At 39.3% G+C, this 17,129-nt stretch overlaps 1 protein-coding gene across 26 annotated transcripts in view; it reads left to right on the top strand.

The window, feature by feature from the left end:
- Positions 1 to 17,129, top strand: part of DTNA (dystrobrevin alpha) — a 338,390-nt gene that overhangs the window by 206,573 nt on the left and 114,688 nt on the right. For all 26 annotated transcript variants that reach the window (XM_073898312.1, XM_073898313.1, XM_073898311.1 and 23 more), the window contains one exon: positions 11,085 to 11,152. In XM_073898312.1, the coding sequence (XP_073754413.1) occupies positions 11,086 to 11,152 (67 nt within the window). In that variant the 5' untranslated portion in view covers position 11,085. The remainder of the gene's footprint in view (positions 1 to 11,084; positions 11,153 to 17,129) is intronic.

The following is a 17,129-nucleotide window of genomic DNA, read 5'->3' as shown; positions in this document are numbered from 1 at the left end:
TTACCTCGCCTTTCCCAGCTTCTGGAGGCTACCCCCATCCCTCGGTCTTCAGCCTTACCTCCGTCATCAAAGTGTCTCTTTCCTTTATAAGGATTCATAGTTACATTGGACCCACCCACATAATCGAGGATAATCTCCTCATCATAAAATCCTTAATTTAATCACATCTGCAAAGTCCCTTTGCTATGTAAGGTAACATAGTCACAAATTCTAGAGATTGGGACCAGCGCCTCCTTGCGAGGCCATTATTCTGTCTACCTCTTCAGCCTTGGTTTTCTCCTCTATAAAACAAGGTAGTGTAGTATGACCTGTCTCAGAGTTAGGGTAAGAAATAAATAGGACAATGCCTGTAAAATGCTTATAATTCAGAGCCTACCCACACATGGTAAGCACTTAATGCCTGTTAACTATTTTGGTTATTATTCTCTGCAAACGAATCTCAGAGTCCCTTCCTGCCACATGACCCAGGCATTCATACGTCTGCCTCCACAAAATGATCCAGAGGGCCTGCGAGGTTCAAGACTGAGAAAGAAGGCGCCTTCCCACCAGCTATTCTTCCCCACTAAAATTCTTGGCAACCACCAACTTAGAGCCATGGTTCTCTCAAGAAACAGAGATTTCTTCCAGTCATTCCTTAATTTCAGACAAATCCTCTTCAAAGGAAGGGACATAACGAAGAGGCTTCTAAGTCATGAAAACAGATCCAGAGGCAAGAAATAAGGGCTGCCTCTGTTTCTTCTCTTTCCATTCTCTACTCCTGTCAGGCCAGTCACCCCTCCTCTCAGGGAAAGGACCGTGGTGTGCAGAATGCCGTTGTTTACTGCTGGGGATCTTGCAGCCATAACTTCTGGCAGCTCATACACTCTGCCTGTTTCTTTTCCATGTGGCCTATTTAATTTTGGCATGTGCATATATTAACCCCATAGACTTGGCTGTGACTTTACTGGATAGGAATCATCAGAATCCCTACAATGTCATTGCCGTTTCCTGGGTTGTTTTATATTGTATCAGGCTGAGATATTTTCCACTGAGAGAATTTGAGTAGAGAAAGGAAAAAATAGCATGATATTAATTAATTTAATATTTAACTCTGGGTTAGCCTCCATTCCACTTTCTACCGACAAATTACACTAGACTGAAAAGTTGTTAAATGTAGATTCCCTTATTCCTCATTTTAAGTGAGAACAAAATAGCTTCTTTTACCATCTAGGATTCTTGAGATTTGCCCTTTGAAAATATTTGTTCTGGCACAAATATATTTTGAGAGATATACAGAAGAATTAGTAAGGAGGAGGGGGGCTTAAAAACAAGAGACACTCTCTTTCATCTTTTCATATCTTTCATGGACTGTATTTGGAACCCTGTGTTCTTTTCCTGCTTTGTATTGGTTCTGAATCTGTAAAAAGATAGTAGTGGTCCTATTGACATCCTCCTTCCTGCCTGTCTTAGTCCCCTCCCCCCATTTGCCCTCTTTATCTCAAAAGAGAGTTGGGGCTCCTGGGTGGCTCAGTAGGTTAAGTGTCCGACTCTTGTTTTTGGCTTAGGTCATGGTCTCAAGGTCATGAGATCAAGCCCCACGTTGAGCCCCGCTTCGGGGTCCATGCTGGACATGGAACCTGCTTAAGATTCTCTCTCTCTCCCTCTGCCCCTCCCCCACGCTCTCTCGCTTTCTCTAAAAAAAAAAAGAAGAGGAAGAAACCAACCAAATTAATTAAACCAAGGTGAACTTTCTGATTCTCCCAGGGAAATTTGCATTTTAAGGGCATAAACTTAATTTTCCCAGCTTTATTGAGGTATAATTGACAAATAAAACTGTAACATCTGTAAAGCATACAACATGATTTGATATACCTATACACTTTGAAATGATTCCATAAGCAAGTGACTTAACACACTCATCACCTCAAGTAGTTACCTTCTTTTTTTGATGAGAAAGCTTAAGATTCTTAGCAAAGTTTAAAGTTTAACATTCATTATTATTGGGGCACCTGGGTGTCTCAGTCCATTAAGTGTCTGCTTTCGGCTCAGGTCATGATCCCAGGGTCCTGGGATCGAGCCCCACATCGGGGTCCCTGCTCCGCGGGAAGCGTGCTTCTCCCTCTCCCACTCCTCCTGCTTGTGTTCCCTCTCTTGCTGTCTCTCTCTCTCTCTCTCTCTGTCAAATAAATAAATAAAATCTTTAAAAAATAAATAAAATAAAATTCATTATTATTAACTACAGTCACCATGCTATACATTAGATCCACAGAACTTACTCACCATATAACATTGTTTTCTTTTCCTGCTATACTTGCTTGGTCTTTCTTTCTCAATCTTAAGAACTGTTTATTTTGTTGGTTTGAGTCATATTCCGTAATACACATAGAAATGAAGAAAATAAATAAAGGAGCAGAGTTAAGGAAAGGAAAAGAAAGGGCAAGAAGAGGAATCTGGATCCAGGAAAGAGGGAATAAAATGAAAAGAGAGGAGAGGTGGGAGAACTTGAAGCAGGGAGTGCAGAGGATCTATGTGCTTTATGACTTGTAGGTTTCTTTCCTTAGCGAAATCATGCCAGCGCACAACCCCTTACCACCGTCCCACCCAACTCCCCTTGGCATCCACTAATGCCCATCTTCAGTGATGCTTCGGCCTCGTTCATTGTGTGTATGTGTGGGAATGTCCCACCACCACCATCCTCAGAGAAAAAGGAGAAGTTCCTTTGAGTCTTACTTCATACAACACCATTTTGATCTTAAGAAGCTCGGTGGGCTCTGTAGTCAGATGTGTCTGGTTTGAAACTCTAAACTGGTCACTTAGGTAATTACCTAATTTCTCAGAAGTTCGGTGTCCATGTTGGTAAAATAGGAATACCAATATCAACACATGCTGTTCTTCTAAAAACATAATGAGAAAACTCCTGCATAATGCTTGGTACAGGGCGAGCTTTTTTGTAAAGTGGTAATTGTTTTAAATAGTGTTGTGGCAGTTATTCTTTTAATCTTATTATTACTATTTCTCCTCCCAGAAAGAGTCTGATTTTCTCATCCTACTGCAGAAAACAATTTTCTTACCTGACTCTGCCTTTTCTATGTCTCCACACATAACATTCCTTAACCCTAAAAAATAAAAAATGGACATCTTGAAGCACACAAGCCTCCCTGGCCCGTTTCTTGATGCTCAATGCCATGTCCTACACTTATTCTCACTTTGTTTTTCCCAGTTCTTCTCCTGGAAGTCATACTCCCAGAAGTCCAGATAACGATTGGCCCATGGGTCAGTAACTGCCCCCATTTTTCTTCCCCTTAATGCGTTAGAATTGGACGGGGGGTACCTATCTCTTTCTACTGCTCTTTTTAAGATCTTTCAAAAGAAAGATGAGTTAGAATTCTTTCAAGCACCAGGAGTCACGTCATAATGTCCTAAAGCACTTTGGATTGATCAGATTCGAGTTTCAGCCTGACACATGAACATTAAGTGTGTAGACCCAGGCGTGCTGGCTTCTACCCTGTGAGGAGCCCATCATTGCCTTCTCCTCAACATCCTTCCTGTTTGCCTGGCCTCAAGAGACCCCCACGAGCCTTCTGGCACTGTCTCCCTGGGCAGTTGCTTTGCAGGTACACCCACTGTGACCCGCCACTCTCTTTCACCAACAGTTGGTGCTCCCTACAAAACAAAGCTACATTTGATCCTCACCAGCTCCCAGCCTTCTTCCCCTAAACCAGCCCACGTAAGCAACTATATTTCCTTTAATTGATTATCCATGTACGTCCATAAACATTTTGGTGGGGTGAGTATCCTTACCTTTTATCAAATCATTAAAAGGATCTAAAGCTTAAATTATGACCTAGACAGCGTTGCACTGCTTAATCAGCTAATACATCCTGTCATTTTGAAGCCTCATTATTGAGAAGCTAAAGTTAACTCTGTCACTTGAACAAAATTTGGAATTACAATCTTAAAATTTTTCAAAATGTTTTACTCTTATAAATGTTTTACAAAAAAATATATAAATGTTTTACTCTTTACATTTACAAACATTTACAAAATGTTTTACTCTTATATTTACAGTATAATCTCACTATAGTAAGTGGGGCTCAAAAATTTTGTTACAAAATGGAGGTTGTCCCATTGCAAGATTAATGAAAAATAATCTTCTTCTACTTATGGAGGGAGGGAACTTTTCGCTTATTTGTTTTCAAGTATTAGACATGTAGGAAAAAGAAACAGACCTATGTTTATGAACTCTGACATCTTACACTGAATTGAGAAAGTTCCAAATGATCAGAAGGCAGTCATTTCCTAACACCTATCCCCTAGAAACTAAGAATTGAGCAATCCCAATAGGAGGACAAAGATACCTCTCTCTCTAGTGTTAGGGACTGCCATAGTTCGTTCCACCATGACCAAGTGGCTATACTCTTAACATTATTCCTCTTGAGAAATACACACACACACACACACACACACACACATACACACACAATACTATTGTCCCAAAGGCACATCCTATTGAATAAAGGGTGGTCTGAAAAATCTTGGGTCCCAATGAAGTGTTGGTAGCATCAGTATAGACAACCCCCTTCTTAGAGTGATCTCCCCTTAGAAGAGGTCCTTTCAGTCGGGCTCCGAGACAGGGCTCTCCAGTCCTTCAGAAACATTTTAATAACTTTGAACCCCACATTACAGAGTTCAAATTTTCATCATCTTCCTTCCAAAAGGTTCCTTTTTACCCAAGCCAAGTTGCTCCCAGCCGTGCTCTGAAATCTTTAAGCCATTACTACTAATAAGGGGGGATGAGGGTGATGGCAGGTGCTAATGAGCAGGAGTCCCAGCCTCTTACTAAGCCAAATGAAAGCAAACAAAACCAAATGTCCTTAAATGTCAGGTACACTCTTACCCCAGAACATCAAGTTCCTTCCTGACTTGACAGTACCGCTCAGAGTTGTTCTTCCTGGAATAAAAATGGTTTTCTCAAATTTTTAATGGCATTTTCTATTTCTTCAATTTTGCCTCTTTAGGTACCCATATCACTGTATGTAAATGTTTAGGTATATTGACATTCCCCAAAGAATTAATTATCTACTCCCTGGGCTCAAGGTACATTTTTTAAAGTGGGTCTTACAAACAAGAGAAACATATAACAAAGCAACATAAGAATTCCACCCTAATGTTCTGCCAGTAGGTTTATGGTCAAACTCAACTCATATCCTATTTCTAGCTCAAACATGGCTACATATCAGGAGCACCTCTGGTGCTCTTAAAAACACAAGTGCTCCGTTCCAACCCCAGATTCAGTAGATCGAGGTATTTGCATTTTCACAAGGTCTCCAGGCTAGTGTGATGGGCAGTCACAGCCAAGTACCTATGCTTGGTACTTCGGAGGGGAGATCAAATCCCCGATAATGCATCCAGCTGGTCATTATACTAAAATAGTGAGCTCATACCTCTCGCCCCCCAATTACAAGACCCAAGTTCCAAGAGCAGAAGATGACATTCAAAGAAAAAGAAATCCGAAACCCATTATAGCCATTTATTTTAGTAACAGCATTTTCCTTCTTACAGGGGCTCATCTTGATAAAGGACTGGGAAGTAAAAGCAAGTGCAATTATACTTTGCCTCGGGAAAGAGCTCTGAATACTTTTTTATTATATTGCCAAAGATGAGGACGAGAATGTAAAACTGCGAAAGTCGTATCAGAGGCCTCTTTCATTAACAGAAATGGAAACAGGCATTTATATGCCACCAATAAATCAATTAAAGGAGGAAAGGAGCTTGAAATGGCCTTCACTGCAGTTATTAACTTGGGGGATTGCAGGGCCTGGTAATTGCTGAACACAGCACCCTCCTGTCATCCCCCTGGAGCAAAGCAGAGGGAAGTAAGGCCCGGAAACAGGCTCGTCATACTAAGCACAAAGTCTGCAGGTCTTAAGTGTTTCCTCAAGTGGAGCAGAGGCAAAGCAGAGCCAGACATTTCTAAAAACATTGTTAGCTTTTGTGGATTTAAAACGTGAGAGCGCGAGCCAGTGTGTGAGTTGATGTGTTTCTACGTATCTGGGTTTACATCATTCTGGACACTGGGAATCATTTTCATCTCCATGATTATGTCCAATAAAACACTGTTTTAGAATAGGAGGATTCCGTTAGGGAGGAGCACACGAAGGAATCTCTCCAGCAGTTTGAGAGAGCTGTGGACCCTTCCCCTCCGCCTCCTTTTGGCCTGTCAATCACCAAGCTCTAGCAACTTCTTTTCACTTACTAGTTTCAGGAAATCTTAATTTGTATTGAACAGTGGCAGCTGGAGTAAGATTACTGGTGATTAGAATTCATCCCAGCCTAGGAATTTAAAAATTAAAAGCCAAAAAAAAAATGGATTAAATGTCTCCCCTTCCAGAAAGTGTGTTTTTTGGGAAATATTTTTTTACCTGCCTGAGTCTCAAGTTCTTCAGCTGTAACTGGGGAATAATAATATCTCCCCAAATTCTTCACAAGGTTATATGGGAGAAGCATTTTATAATCTTCAGAAAGTTATACAAATGTAAGACAGCATCAGTTTAAGATTGTACGTTTAAAACTTCTTATGTCATGTGGCATAGAAATGTGTGTTTAGTATGGGTGATGTTGGATTAAAGAAGTGTCATGAAGGAAGTAACTCAAGAATGTGATATTTCAATGTGAACTTATTCTCACTGTGCCAAAATACAATTCACATTTCTTCTAACACTCTGTGCCCTGTATTTTGATTTATTCTCTATTTCTTGCTGGTTCCCTCACTCTTCTACTCTGTTATTTAGCCTGTCCCCCACAAATAGTGGCAGAGAGCGGGAGCCTCTGTCCAATTTTGTGGCCCCCTTTTCATGACGATGCTGGAACAAGGTGACTTGATGAGCTCACTTTCTATGAAGTCGTTACTGCAGCAGATTGCTTTCTCCAGTGTGTGACGTGGTGTGGGAGAGCAAAGACTGAGTTGCCCTCCTCCACCATTCTTCACGGAGACCGCAAATCACCAAGTCCCATTGCGTGCCCTGTATCTCAAAACAATCCTTTAGCGTAAGACATAATATTCTTGCTCCTGAATCACAGAAATTTCCAGCAAACTGGACTCTTCCCTTAATCATGTGCTCCCATCCCTACCCTCCCACCTGCCCGGGCTTCCCTCCACTCAGTATGCTGGAACCTCCTTGCCAAAACCTAAATCTGTACACATCAGTTTCCTACTTAACCACGGTGGCATCTGATCTTCTGGAAAGCCCTACACTGTCCAGATGTGAGAATAGACCTTCTAGATCTGATGCCTGTTCTGGCGTCTCTGCTCACACTTGCACTCAGCAATACTGAATTATTCCCAGTTCCCATATATTCTTGTTAAAGCTCCATGTTTTTTCCATGATTACCTCTAACTCTGATTACCATTTCCTCCACTCATTTCCATCTGGAAGATTCTTGTTTGTCCTATAAACTCTGTTCCAGAGTCACCCTTCGATGCGTCCCTCAGATTTCCCAGAAGTAGATTACTATATTTAGTATGTATTTTTATTATTGTACATATTACACCAAATACAATTCTCATTTGGAATAATTTGTTTCTCCTTCTAAACTGTGAGCTTCTTAAAAGCAAGGATCATGTCTTATTCATCTTTGGATCTTGAGAAACTAGCAGAGTATCTGACAAATTATAGCTACCTTATAAATATTTCTTAAGTAAATGAAATGGATAGATTCTCATAAGTGAAAACAATGCACACCCTGTATAATTCATGGGACTGAACCCTAGTAAAGGAAATGACTTAATGGAGCTCATCACTTATTCATCACCTGTTAGTTCCTTTTGCTATTTTGACATTTATGCAATCTGGTAAATTCTAAGGTTGCAAGCATCTTGTCTACATGAAGGAGTAACTGAAACTCACCAAATTAGGCCTGTTGGTGAGCCACACACCTTGTGACATTAGTATCTCAAAGATGGGTTATTTTCCCCTTCATCTCCTCAATATGACTTTGGGCAGCTGTTGTAATACTGAAATTCATGAAAAGCAGAGCTTCGTGACAATTTCAGAAGCAAAATTGCTCTCTGCAAAAACCCTCCTACCTTCCCCTACTGAAAGTTTTGCTCTTCATTCTTGCTAAGAAGAAAGTCAAGCATTATGTATATCAAGTCCCACTGATCAGAGTTAAATTGGAAACTAAGGGGCCCATGGTGGTGCTCCTTGCCAGTTCGATTCATGAATAGACTCTGTCCATCAGTCCCTCTGTTGAATCCATGTAATCAGTAAACTAACATGCCTTCCCTTTTTACTATTATGACTGTGATCAATGGGTAATAAATGTGTATTCTCAATTTTATCTAATAGTGCTGCTTCCCAGGAAACTTTAGTGGTGAAATGAGAAATGTGTTGTTTTCCTTTTATATTTATAATTAAATTCCATGCTTTCTATTATTTCACATGACTGAGTTTTTCCTTCTTGTCCTTATAAGGTACACATTTTACTTAGAAGTGAGAATTAATTCCTGTTATATAACTAATTATGGTTCTTTCATGAGTTAATTAATCACAAAATGATGATGAATAGACCGAACGGTGACATCAATGTAGTTTGCATCTATTTTAGCTTCTGTTTCATAAGACAAGATTTTGCTTTAAAATGTATGGTCCTAGATTATAAGAGATAAAAATTAGTCTCCTTCATTTCAAATAATTTCTGAAACTAGTGCAATCTGAATTGAACTCTTCTGTGAATCAGTTTTGGGAAATATCATTAAAAGTCCATTTCATGGAGAGCAAACTTAGCTCTTACTGTTCTTTCCTCTATTTTTTTTTGTTTCATTCATTTTTTTTCAATAAATACTAACTGGACATATCATTTACTGATTGGATTGCTAGGCACTGTGAAGAATTTAAAATGTTTGAAGTCACCACCCTCAAAAACCTTACAGAGAAACACACAAAAAGTTAACTAGAAAAGAGATATCACAAACGGTACCAATTGAGGGGTACAGGCAGTAAGCACTGTGGGTTTGGAGGCCAGTCTTTCCTTCCCTGACATTTTCAATCAGAGCTTTCCAGACTGCCATCCTTTGTGATTTATTTTTAACAGTTCTTTTCATCTCATTCCAACATACAGACAGATGCAGGAACATATCACTGGTTCTATCCTCTATCTCTCTATTGCTTCAACACGACTTCTAAGCTCTTGAAATAAAAATTGGAAGCTGTATCCAGACTATTTTGTGAATGTCAGATTATTATCTACCCACTTCCTCTGGAATAAAGGAGATGGGGTTCTGTGACTCAGGAAGGGTGTGATCTCTATATACCAACCATACCTGCATATTTAAAATCATAAAAAGAAAGTACTTGACTGTGTTCAGCACTGAATTGTTACCAAATTGAAGACACTTCATTAATAACCCTATTCTTTTCCAGTTATTATTTAGGCCAGACCCTGGGTACATCATCACCCATCATGAATGGGAACACACTCTTCCCTAAACTCTGTAAACCAAGGCTGTTCCATGCCCTTCTTTCCCTTCCTGTCAGTAGGCAAATCATCCCTCACTCATAGAAACAACTGGTGAGGCTCTTTGACCAGAATAACTGGCATCACATTGGTTTTCACCAATATTTTCTTTTACCCTTAGGTGAGTTATTCTGTACACAGCTCTATTCTCTTTTGACCTGTCTTCTGCAACCCAGTTCTGTTAAATTTACCCCCAGGTAGTCAATGTCTCTCACACTCACATATCTTTCCACTGCTATGGCTATAATTACTTTCTTGTGGTTTCATTGCTTCTGTACTTTTGTATCTCCCTGACTAGAGTATAAGCACCTTGGGGGTAGGAACTGTGACTTGATCATTGTTGTATACCTAGAACTTAATTTGGTTCCTGGAGTATAGAAGGCACTCAATAAAGATTTGTTAAGTGAATTTTCAGCATTGAGAAAAAGGGATAGTGGGCTGTGGAGGCTCAGAGGAAAGGCACCAAACCCAGACAATTATAGAATTAGGGAGGATTTCAGAGGAAGATCCACCTAAACTAAGAGCTGAAAGGTTATTGCAAATTAGCCAGGCATAGGGAGCAGGGAATCTGGGCCAAAAAAATAGCATAGACAGAAAACCATATTTGAGAAAGAGCAGGGTCCATTGAAAGACAGGCAAAAAGATCAGCTATGCCTTCTGTTTACTGCCCCCTGAGAATCAGAACATGGTGGTATATGTGTACATGTATTTGCATGTATGAGAGAGGAAACTTTAGTTTTTCAAAAGTTTAATTAGATACAATAAAAAATCAACTCCATCAACCTATAAAACCCTTAATATTTACCCCAAATTCCTCTCTTGAGCTAAAGAACATTTCCATTAACTTTCTCATTATCTTCTTTCTCCTCAAGTCAAATTTTAATTTTTTAAACACTTTTTGACTCTCTGTTTTATCTGTTGGCATTTTCATAGCACTTTTAAATGATTACTGCAGACAGGAGTATAGTTAAGCAGAGAGGTGTGAACCTAACCACCTTGCATGAAATTATTATGCATAGAAAAACCGTTGCAGGTTCCAAACACTCAACTTAAAGATCAATATTTAGAAAATAACCTGCATCCAAACTAGGGTTTGGGGTGCACAGGGACAACTTGCAGAAGAATATGGTGGAAGGCAAACTGGTCTTGGAGTCCAAATGTTTTCACCATTAAATTTACTAAATCTCATGAGATTCTCAATATCATCATTTCTTGAATGGAATCTGTAATATCTGCTCTATATTCTTCATAGGTATTCCCCAAATTGAAAGAGAAACTATATGGGAAATGAACCACCTAACAGATGGTGGATGGTTGAATTCAGTTTGGCACAAGGTCATCTGCCATTGTAGTTATTTTTATGTTAGAAAATAAAAATTTTATACCTCCTCTAACAATTACAACAACACTGTGTATGGAAAAATATGTATGGTGATTTAAATTAGTGAAAGTAAAGCTACACTTCTTAAATACACAGTTTTAAATAGTTTGTCTCTGTGACATAACTACAGCAAGTGTGTTTACATAGAAATGGCTCTTTTGCCTCAATAGCATGAGGGTAATAACACTGTAACCATTTTGTCTCCTAGAATGATTGAAGATAGTGGGAAAAGAGGAAATACCATGGCAGAAAGAAGACAGCTGTTTGCAGAGATGAGTAAGTATAGAACTTTTAAGGAACACCCTATCGTTTCCATTGAATACTCATGGAAAAACTGGAAATAACCACTTAACCCTTATGACATTTGTGCTTTTCCTTAAAATCCTAAATCCCTTGTATAAAATGTACATTTGGGCAATTTTGCTTCCTATTAGGTAAGAGTGAAATTAGCGAATCATCATAATTTGTTACTAGACTGTATATTTTCTATGAAAGAAAAAGTTTCGCAGAGCCAAATGGACACTTGATAAACACTATTTAGTGTTGGCACAAATATGGTCCACTAAATTTTAAAATCTGTGTTCATGTCCCCACAATATCGCTGTGTCTGGCATATTATAGGCACTAGATAAAAGTTTGTGAAATGAATTATTGAATGTTTTAACTGCAAAATGACATCATATGTTCCTATGGGAAAGAAGAATCAGGCATGATCACCAGAGCAAACTGTATACTGTCATTTGGACTTTATGGAAAGGGGAAGAATCTGTCCCACAAACCAGTTCCTAAAAAGTGAAAAGGAAAATAAAAAGAGTTTGGAGGTGGGGCGGCTGTATGACTCAGTCAGTTAAGCATCGGACTCTTGGTTTCAGCTCAGGTCATGATCTTAGGGTCCTAGGACTGAGCCCAGAGTCAGGTTCCACACTAGATGGGGAGACAGCTTGAAACTCTCCTTCTCCCTCTGCCCCTCCCCGCTACTCACACACATGCTCTCTCTGTAAAATAAATAAATAAATCTTAAAAAAGAGCTTAGAGGTAACCTGCTACATGAGGGAAACCAAATCAAAACTATACTTAGCTCAGTGGAGAATCCATTAAATAAAGGTTATTGATTTATGTAAACGCCTGGTTGCCATGTAAGTAATTGGCTGGTAGTGTCTCCATTACAGACCATAGTTTCTTTCTTTCTTTTTTTTTTTTTAAAGAGAGAAATAGAGCATGCACCAGCAGGGGTGGTGGGGCAGAGGGAGAGGGAGAGAGAAACTTAAGCAGGCTCCACGCTCAGTGCAGAGCCCAACTTGGGGCTCAGTCTCACGACCCTGAGATCATGAACTGAGCTGAAATCAAGAGTGTGACACTTAACCAACTGAGCCACCCAGGTGCCCCACAAACCATTGTTTCTTATTCATAAAGAAGAAGAACTTGTGGTGGGGGGCATACATCTCAAATTCAATGTTATAAAGAAAAAAATACACTTCTCTTATTGTCTTTTTATCTCTACTTCCTTGCATAAGGAATAAGGATGAGCAGAAGTGAGTTGTAAGCCTTTCTCTCTGACAAGGCAGTAGACAAAATTAGGTTTCTGCTGAAGACTGGAACTGATTTGGCAAGAATGAGGGTTGGGAGCAGATAAAGGAAAGCCCCAGATAATAAGATTCATATTTTTCTTTATCATTTCCCAATAATCTGGAGGCACCAAGACAGCGTTAGAACTAACAAAAAGGAAAGAAAATTGAAATTGATGTGAGGAATCTCAATCATGCTCCTTGCTTTTTCCACTTTCAGAGACCTGTCTATAGTGCCTGAGAGAGTTGCAGCCATGACCTTCCAATTTCCTCAGCCATGTTTGGTCCTATATCTTCACTTCTGGCATGGCTAGCCACCTGGAATTTTTGCCCTTTGTTGATACAAATGTAACCAAGGAAGGAACCTAATTACCTCTTCCTATCTCCACAAAATGCAGGCCAGCACAGGTGTCCTCCCATACCATAGATTCTTAGACTGAAAGTCAGGAGCCCCATTCATCATGGGCCAGTGCTTTGTCAGAAAAAGAAAAATATATTAATATTTAACATAACAAAGCAGTAAAGTCTGGGGGGGAAATCTTTGAATTTATCATTGTTACATTAAAGATGTATCAGCCAACACACTGCAAGAATTATAAAAGTGTGCTTATTTCATGATTTTGTAAATACTTATCCAAATTTAAGTACACTGTCCCAGTTCCTTCTAAACCTGGTGCAGTCCTTGGCACAGACAAATACGGATGTCACAAATGTCAAAGGATGATTGACATAAGTTTTATAGCCACAGAAACAGAAAAGCTCTAAATTTTTCAAATGAGAGAGACATAGGAAAATTGTGCATTCATTTCTCAGGTGGTAACTTTATCTTCTCATAGAAACTTCTCCGGGATGTCATGCACTTTATTGAATCATTTTATGAGTTCTTCTGATTAGTGATCAGAAGAGTTAAGCCACACAAATGTGTGTCTTTCTTCCTAGGGTATGCTAAATAATAGACTCAGATGTTGACCAAAAACGGGAAAACACATCTTACCTTAACAATGCTTTCATGAGCATCCTATTTAGATTGACACTAAGTAGGATATGTCCACAGGAAGTGGGATTCTGCCAGATAAGACAACTGGCTGATTTCAAAGGAAGAATTGATGTTGATAGGTAGGCTGTCATACAAAAGAGAGAGGTGATCTCCTTGAGAATGTGTTAAATAGTTGAAAAATATATGGGTTACCCCAGCAGCTCTATCAGCAAGACACACACACACACACACACACACACACACACACAAAGACAAGGAAACTGTTATCAGGGAAGACTGACATCAGGCCTTGGAAAGTAAGATCCCCCAGGAATCTGTGAGGGAGATAAAAAGGAAAGAAGAAATTGTAAATCCGGTCAGCTAAGTATTTTCTAGAAATAATTTTTTTAAACAGCAAAAGAAAGTGCCAAGGAGAGTCTTTGTTTTGGAAATTACAAATGCCAAAGAAAAATTGCACATGAAGGAGTTAAGGCAGGGAAGACTTTATTCAAGATTATTGCAATGCAGTCAGGACCTACTGCAGGAGAAAAGAGATTGAACTCAACTCCCTAGAAGAGTTTTTATTTATTTTTTTTAAGATTTTATTTATTTGACAGAGAGAGACACAGCGAGAGAGGAAACACAAACGGGGAGTGAGAGAGGGAGAAGCAGGCTTCCCGCAGAACAGGGAGCCCGATGCGGGGCTCTATCCCAGGACCTGAGCCAAAGGCAGATGCTTAACTACTGAGCCACCCAGGCGCCCCCCTGGAAGAGTTTTTAAGTACTGGGGTGAGCTATTGCAAAAGTCCTGAAGATTAGTAGTGGGGAAGGTGGTCAATTGTGTTTGCTAATTGTCCCAATTAGAAAGTTAGGCTTCTACCCTCCAAAAGAGAATCAGAGATCTCCTTCAATGATTGCATTTCAAAGGTTTGGCTCCGTGTCCTTAAGAAAGATATTCCTGGGCTGTAAAACTGGCAAGAGGCTGGGAGAATACTTCGCAATGGGGCAGACAAAGAATTTACAATGAAAAGTTTTCTAAAGTAAATGCTCTAAGGAAAGGAGGTCAGAGGCCTTGGGTCAGGAAAAAGCCTGTCTGAAGTTTAGTCAGGCTGAGGGGAATGTTAAGGCATCTTGGCCTTACAAAGGCCAAAGAACAAAGGGCACAAACAACAGAAAATAATAATTGACAAGAAGAGCAATTGATAAGAAATTTAGGCAAACTCAGGTGATTACAGCACATCTGATTTAAACATCTACTCTGAGCTCATAACCACAAGCAGGGGAAGCAAGAAGAAATGGTAAAGAAATGAAATTAAGGATAGCATGGACTCACAAATAAGAAAAAAAAACTAGCCTTATGTTAAAAACAAAACAAAACACTAGCCCTATGGCCACCAAAGAAATTGATTTGTTAAAGAAATTCTAGACAAGTTGCCCTTAACCAAAAATTCCCTTCAGTATAATTCCCTCATTATCAGTTTATTTAGTACCTTAGATTAAAACTAAAAAGACTAGTTAAAGGTAAATGTCATCCTCACCTTGACTTTTCAGCCATCAAATAAGTTTATCAGCTCAAATAAGTTTATCAGATTGGCTTTAGCAGAATAAATTTTTTGTTCTAGGAATTAAATCACTTCTGTTTTTCTGCTCTCAGAGAACATCACTCTGCCTTATATGACACTTATTTATGAACGTGTCACTCACTATTGTGAACGTCTCCTAAGGACAAACCATAGACCTTTACCTTCAAATCCATTCACCTTAGATGCTGAATAAATGTTGGTTTACAGGCCTACAGGGCACAGGATAGGTATGTTTTAATCAGAGGAGAGTGATTGGAAAACATTCTTTCAGAACTTGGAAGACTACCTACCGAGATAAAAAAAAAAAGGTCCTGAGGAGAAATCAGAGGGATACCACTGCCTTTGAGCAGAGGAGGGATGGAAAATCAAAGAGAGGCAAATGTTGGTACTCAACAAACCCTTGAATTGTTCAAAGGCAGATAGTTCTTCAGAAAGTTGACTACAGTTAGCACATGGATAGTTGGAATGAAACCTAGAGTATGATTTTGCAATGCACACTATGACTTTTAGGAAAACTGATTTCAAAAACTCAGAAAAATGCCATGAATGAGACTGATACCATGAGCCCACCACACACCCTATAGGCCATGGTGGATACAGTGACTATTTTCACTTGCTTCTTCATTTCTCTTGCTCTTCAGCTTCTTTAAGGTATTAATACCATGGGTCACTATCCTGGAAATACTCTCTTATGTCACCACTCTAGTCTGCTCTTCTGCTTTTTTTGACCGTTCTACTTCTCTTTTTCTGTCTCTTACCTTCCAGATACCCTTAAGCCAGATTTTACCAAAGTTTTGTTCTTGATCAATTCCATTTATAACTTTACTTTCTCTCAAGGCTTCACCATTATTGTTATGGCTCACAAGTTTCAAGGAGTCCTTCAAAGCCACCTCCCATATTCTCATAAATCAGCTTATCCAGAATAGTCAGTATATAAACTCTGTGTCCCTTCTAGCCTTGCTCCCTGTCAAGGTTTCTACTAATGAAGCAGCTTGAGGTGGGCTCACCATTAATTCCACTAAGTGCCCCTAACTATATGCAGAGTCTCCTCTTGGAAAGACATTCCCAGTCCTGGCCCAGTAAAGACAAATTGGTGCATTTTATATGTTTGTTAATAATTCTGGGAATGTATTCCATAGTCAGGAATTCTATATCTGTATCTCCAACTGCCACTGATATCTCTATTTGGACATCCCACAAGCACCTCAATCTCTGTAAGCCCAAAACTGAACTCCTCATTCACCCCCCTACAAACCTATTCCTCCATGTTTTTACCTTAGCCCAGTGAAGGCCTCGCCATCCCACTGAGTGTCCTAAGGTAGAAATGTGAGCATTATCCTTGGCCCCCAAACTCCTCTCTCTCTCCCTCTCTCTCTCTTTCACACACACACACACACACGCACACACGCACACACACACACACACATACACACACAGATCCAGTCAATCAGCAAGCATGGAAGAGTTCAGACACAAAGTTCATAGGCTTCATCTTTATTCTATAAATATTTGTTGAGTGAATTTGAAAAATGAATGAGATATTTAATTATCTGAATGACTATACCAAAGGCTTTATAATGAGCTGTCAAAACATGAAAGGCAAACTATACATGAATTGTGTGAAACTATTCAGAATGTAATAAAATGAAAGCCAAAAATTAGGTAAGGTTGGTTGTTGGGTAAATAGTAGATGGATAAAAGGAGAAAAAGAAAGAAAGAAAGAAAGAAAGAAAGAAAGAAAGAAAGAAAGAAAGAAAGAAAGAAAGAAAGAAAGGAAGGAAGGAAGGAAGGAAGGAAGGAAGGAAGGAAGGAAGGAAGGAAGGAAGAGAGAGAGAGAGAGAGAGAGAGAGAAAGGAAGGAAAGAAGGAAGGAAGAGAGAGAGAGAAAGAGAAAGAAAGAGAGAGAGAGAGAGAAAGAAAGAAAGAAAGAAAGAAAGAAAGAAAGAAAGAGAAAGAGGGAGAGAGAAAGAAAGAGGAAGGAAAGAAGGAAGGAAGGAAGAGAGAGAGAGAAAGAGAAAGAGAGAGAAAAAGAAAGAGAAAGAAAGAAAGATAGAGGAAGGAAGGAAAGAAGGAAGGAAGGGAGAGAAAGAGAAAGAAAGAAAGAAAAAGAAAGAAAGAAAGAAAGAAAGA

This window comes from Callorhinus ursinus, unplaced genomic scaffold (assembly GCF_003265705.2).
Source record: "Callorhinus ursinus isolate GAN/ISIS: 27379988/994484 unplaced genomic scaffold, GSC_fseal_2.0 scaffold11, whole genome shotgun sequence".
In the NCBI taxonomy this organism is placed as follows: Eukaryota; Metazoa; Chordata; class Mammalia; order Carnivora; family Otariidae; genus Callorhinus; species Callorhinus ursinus.
This window is presented reverse-complemented; position numbering and strand designations above follow the sequence as displayed.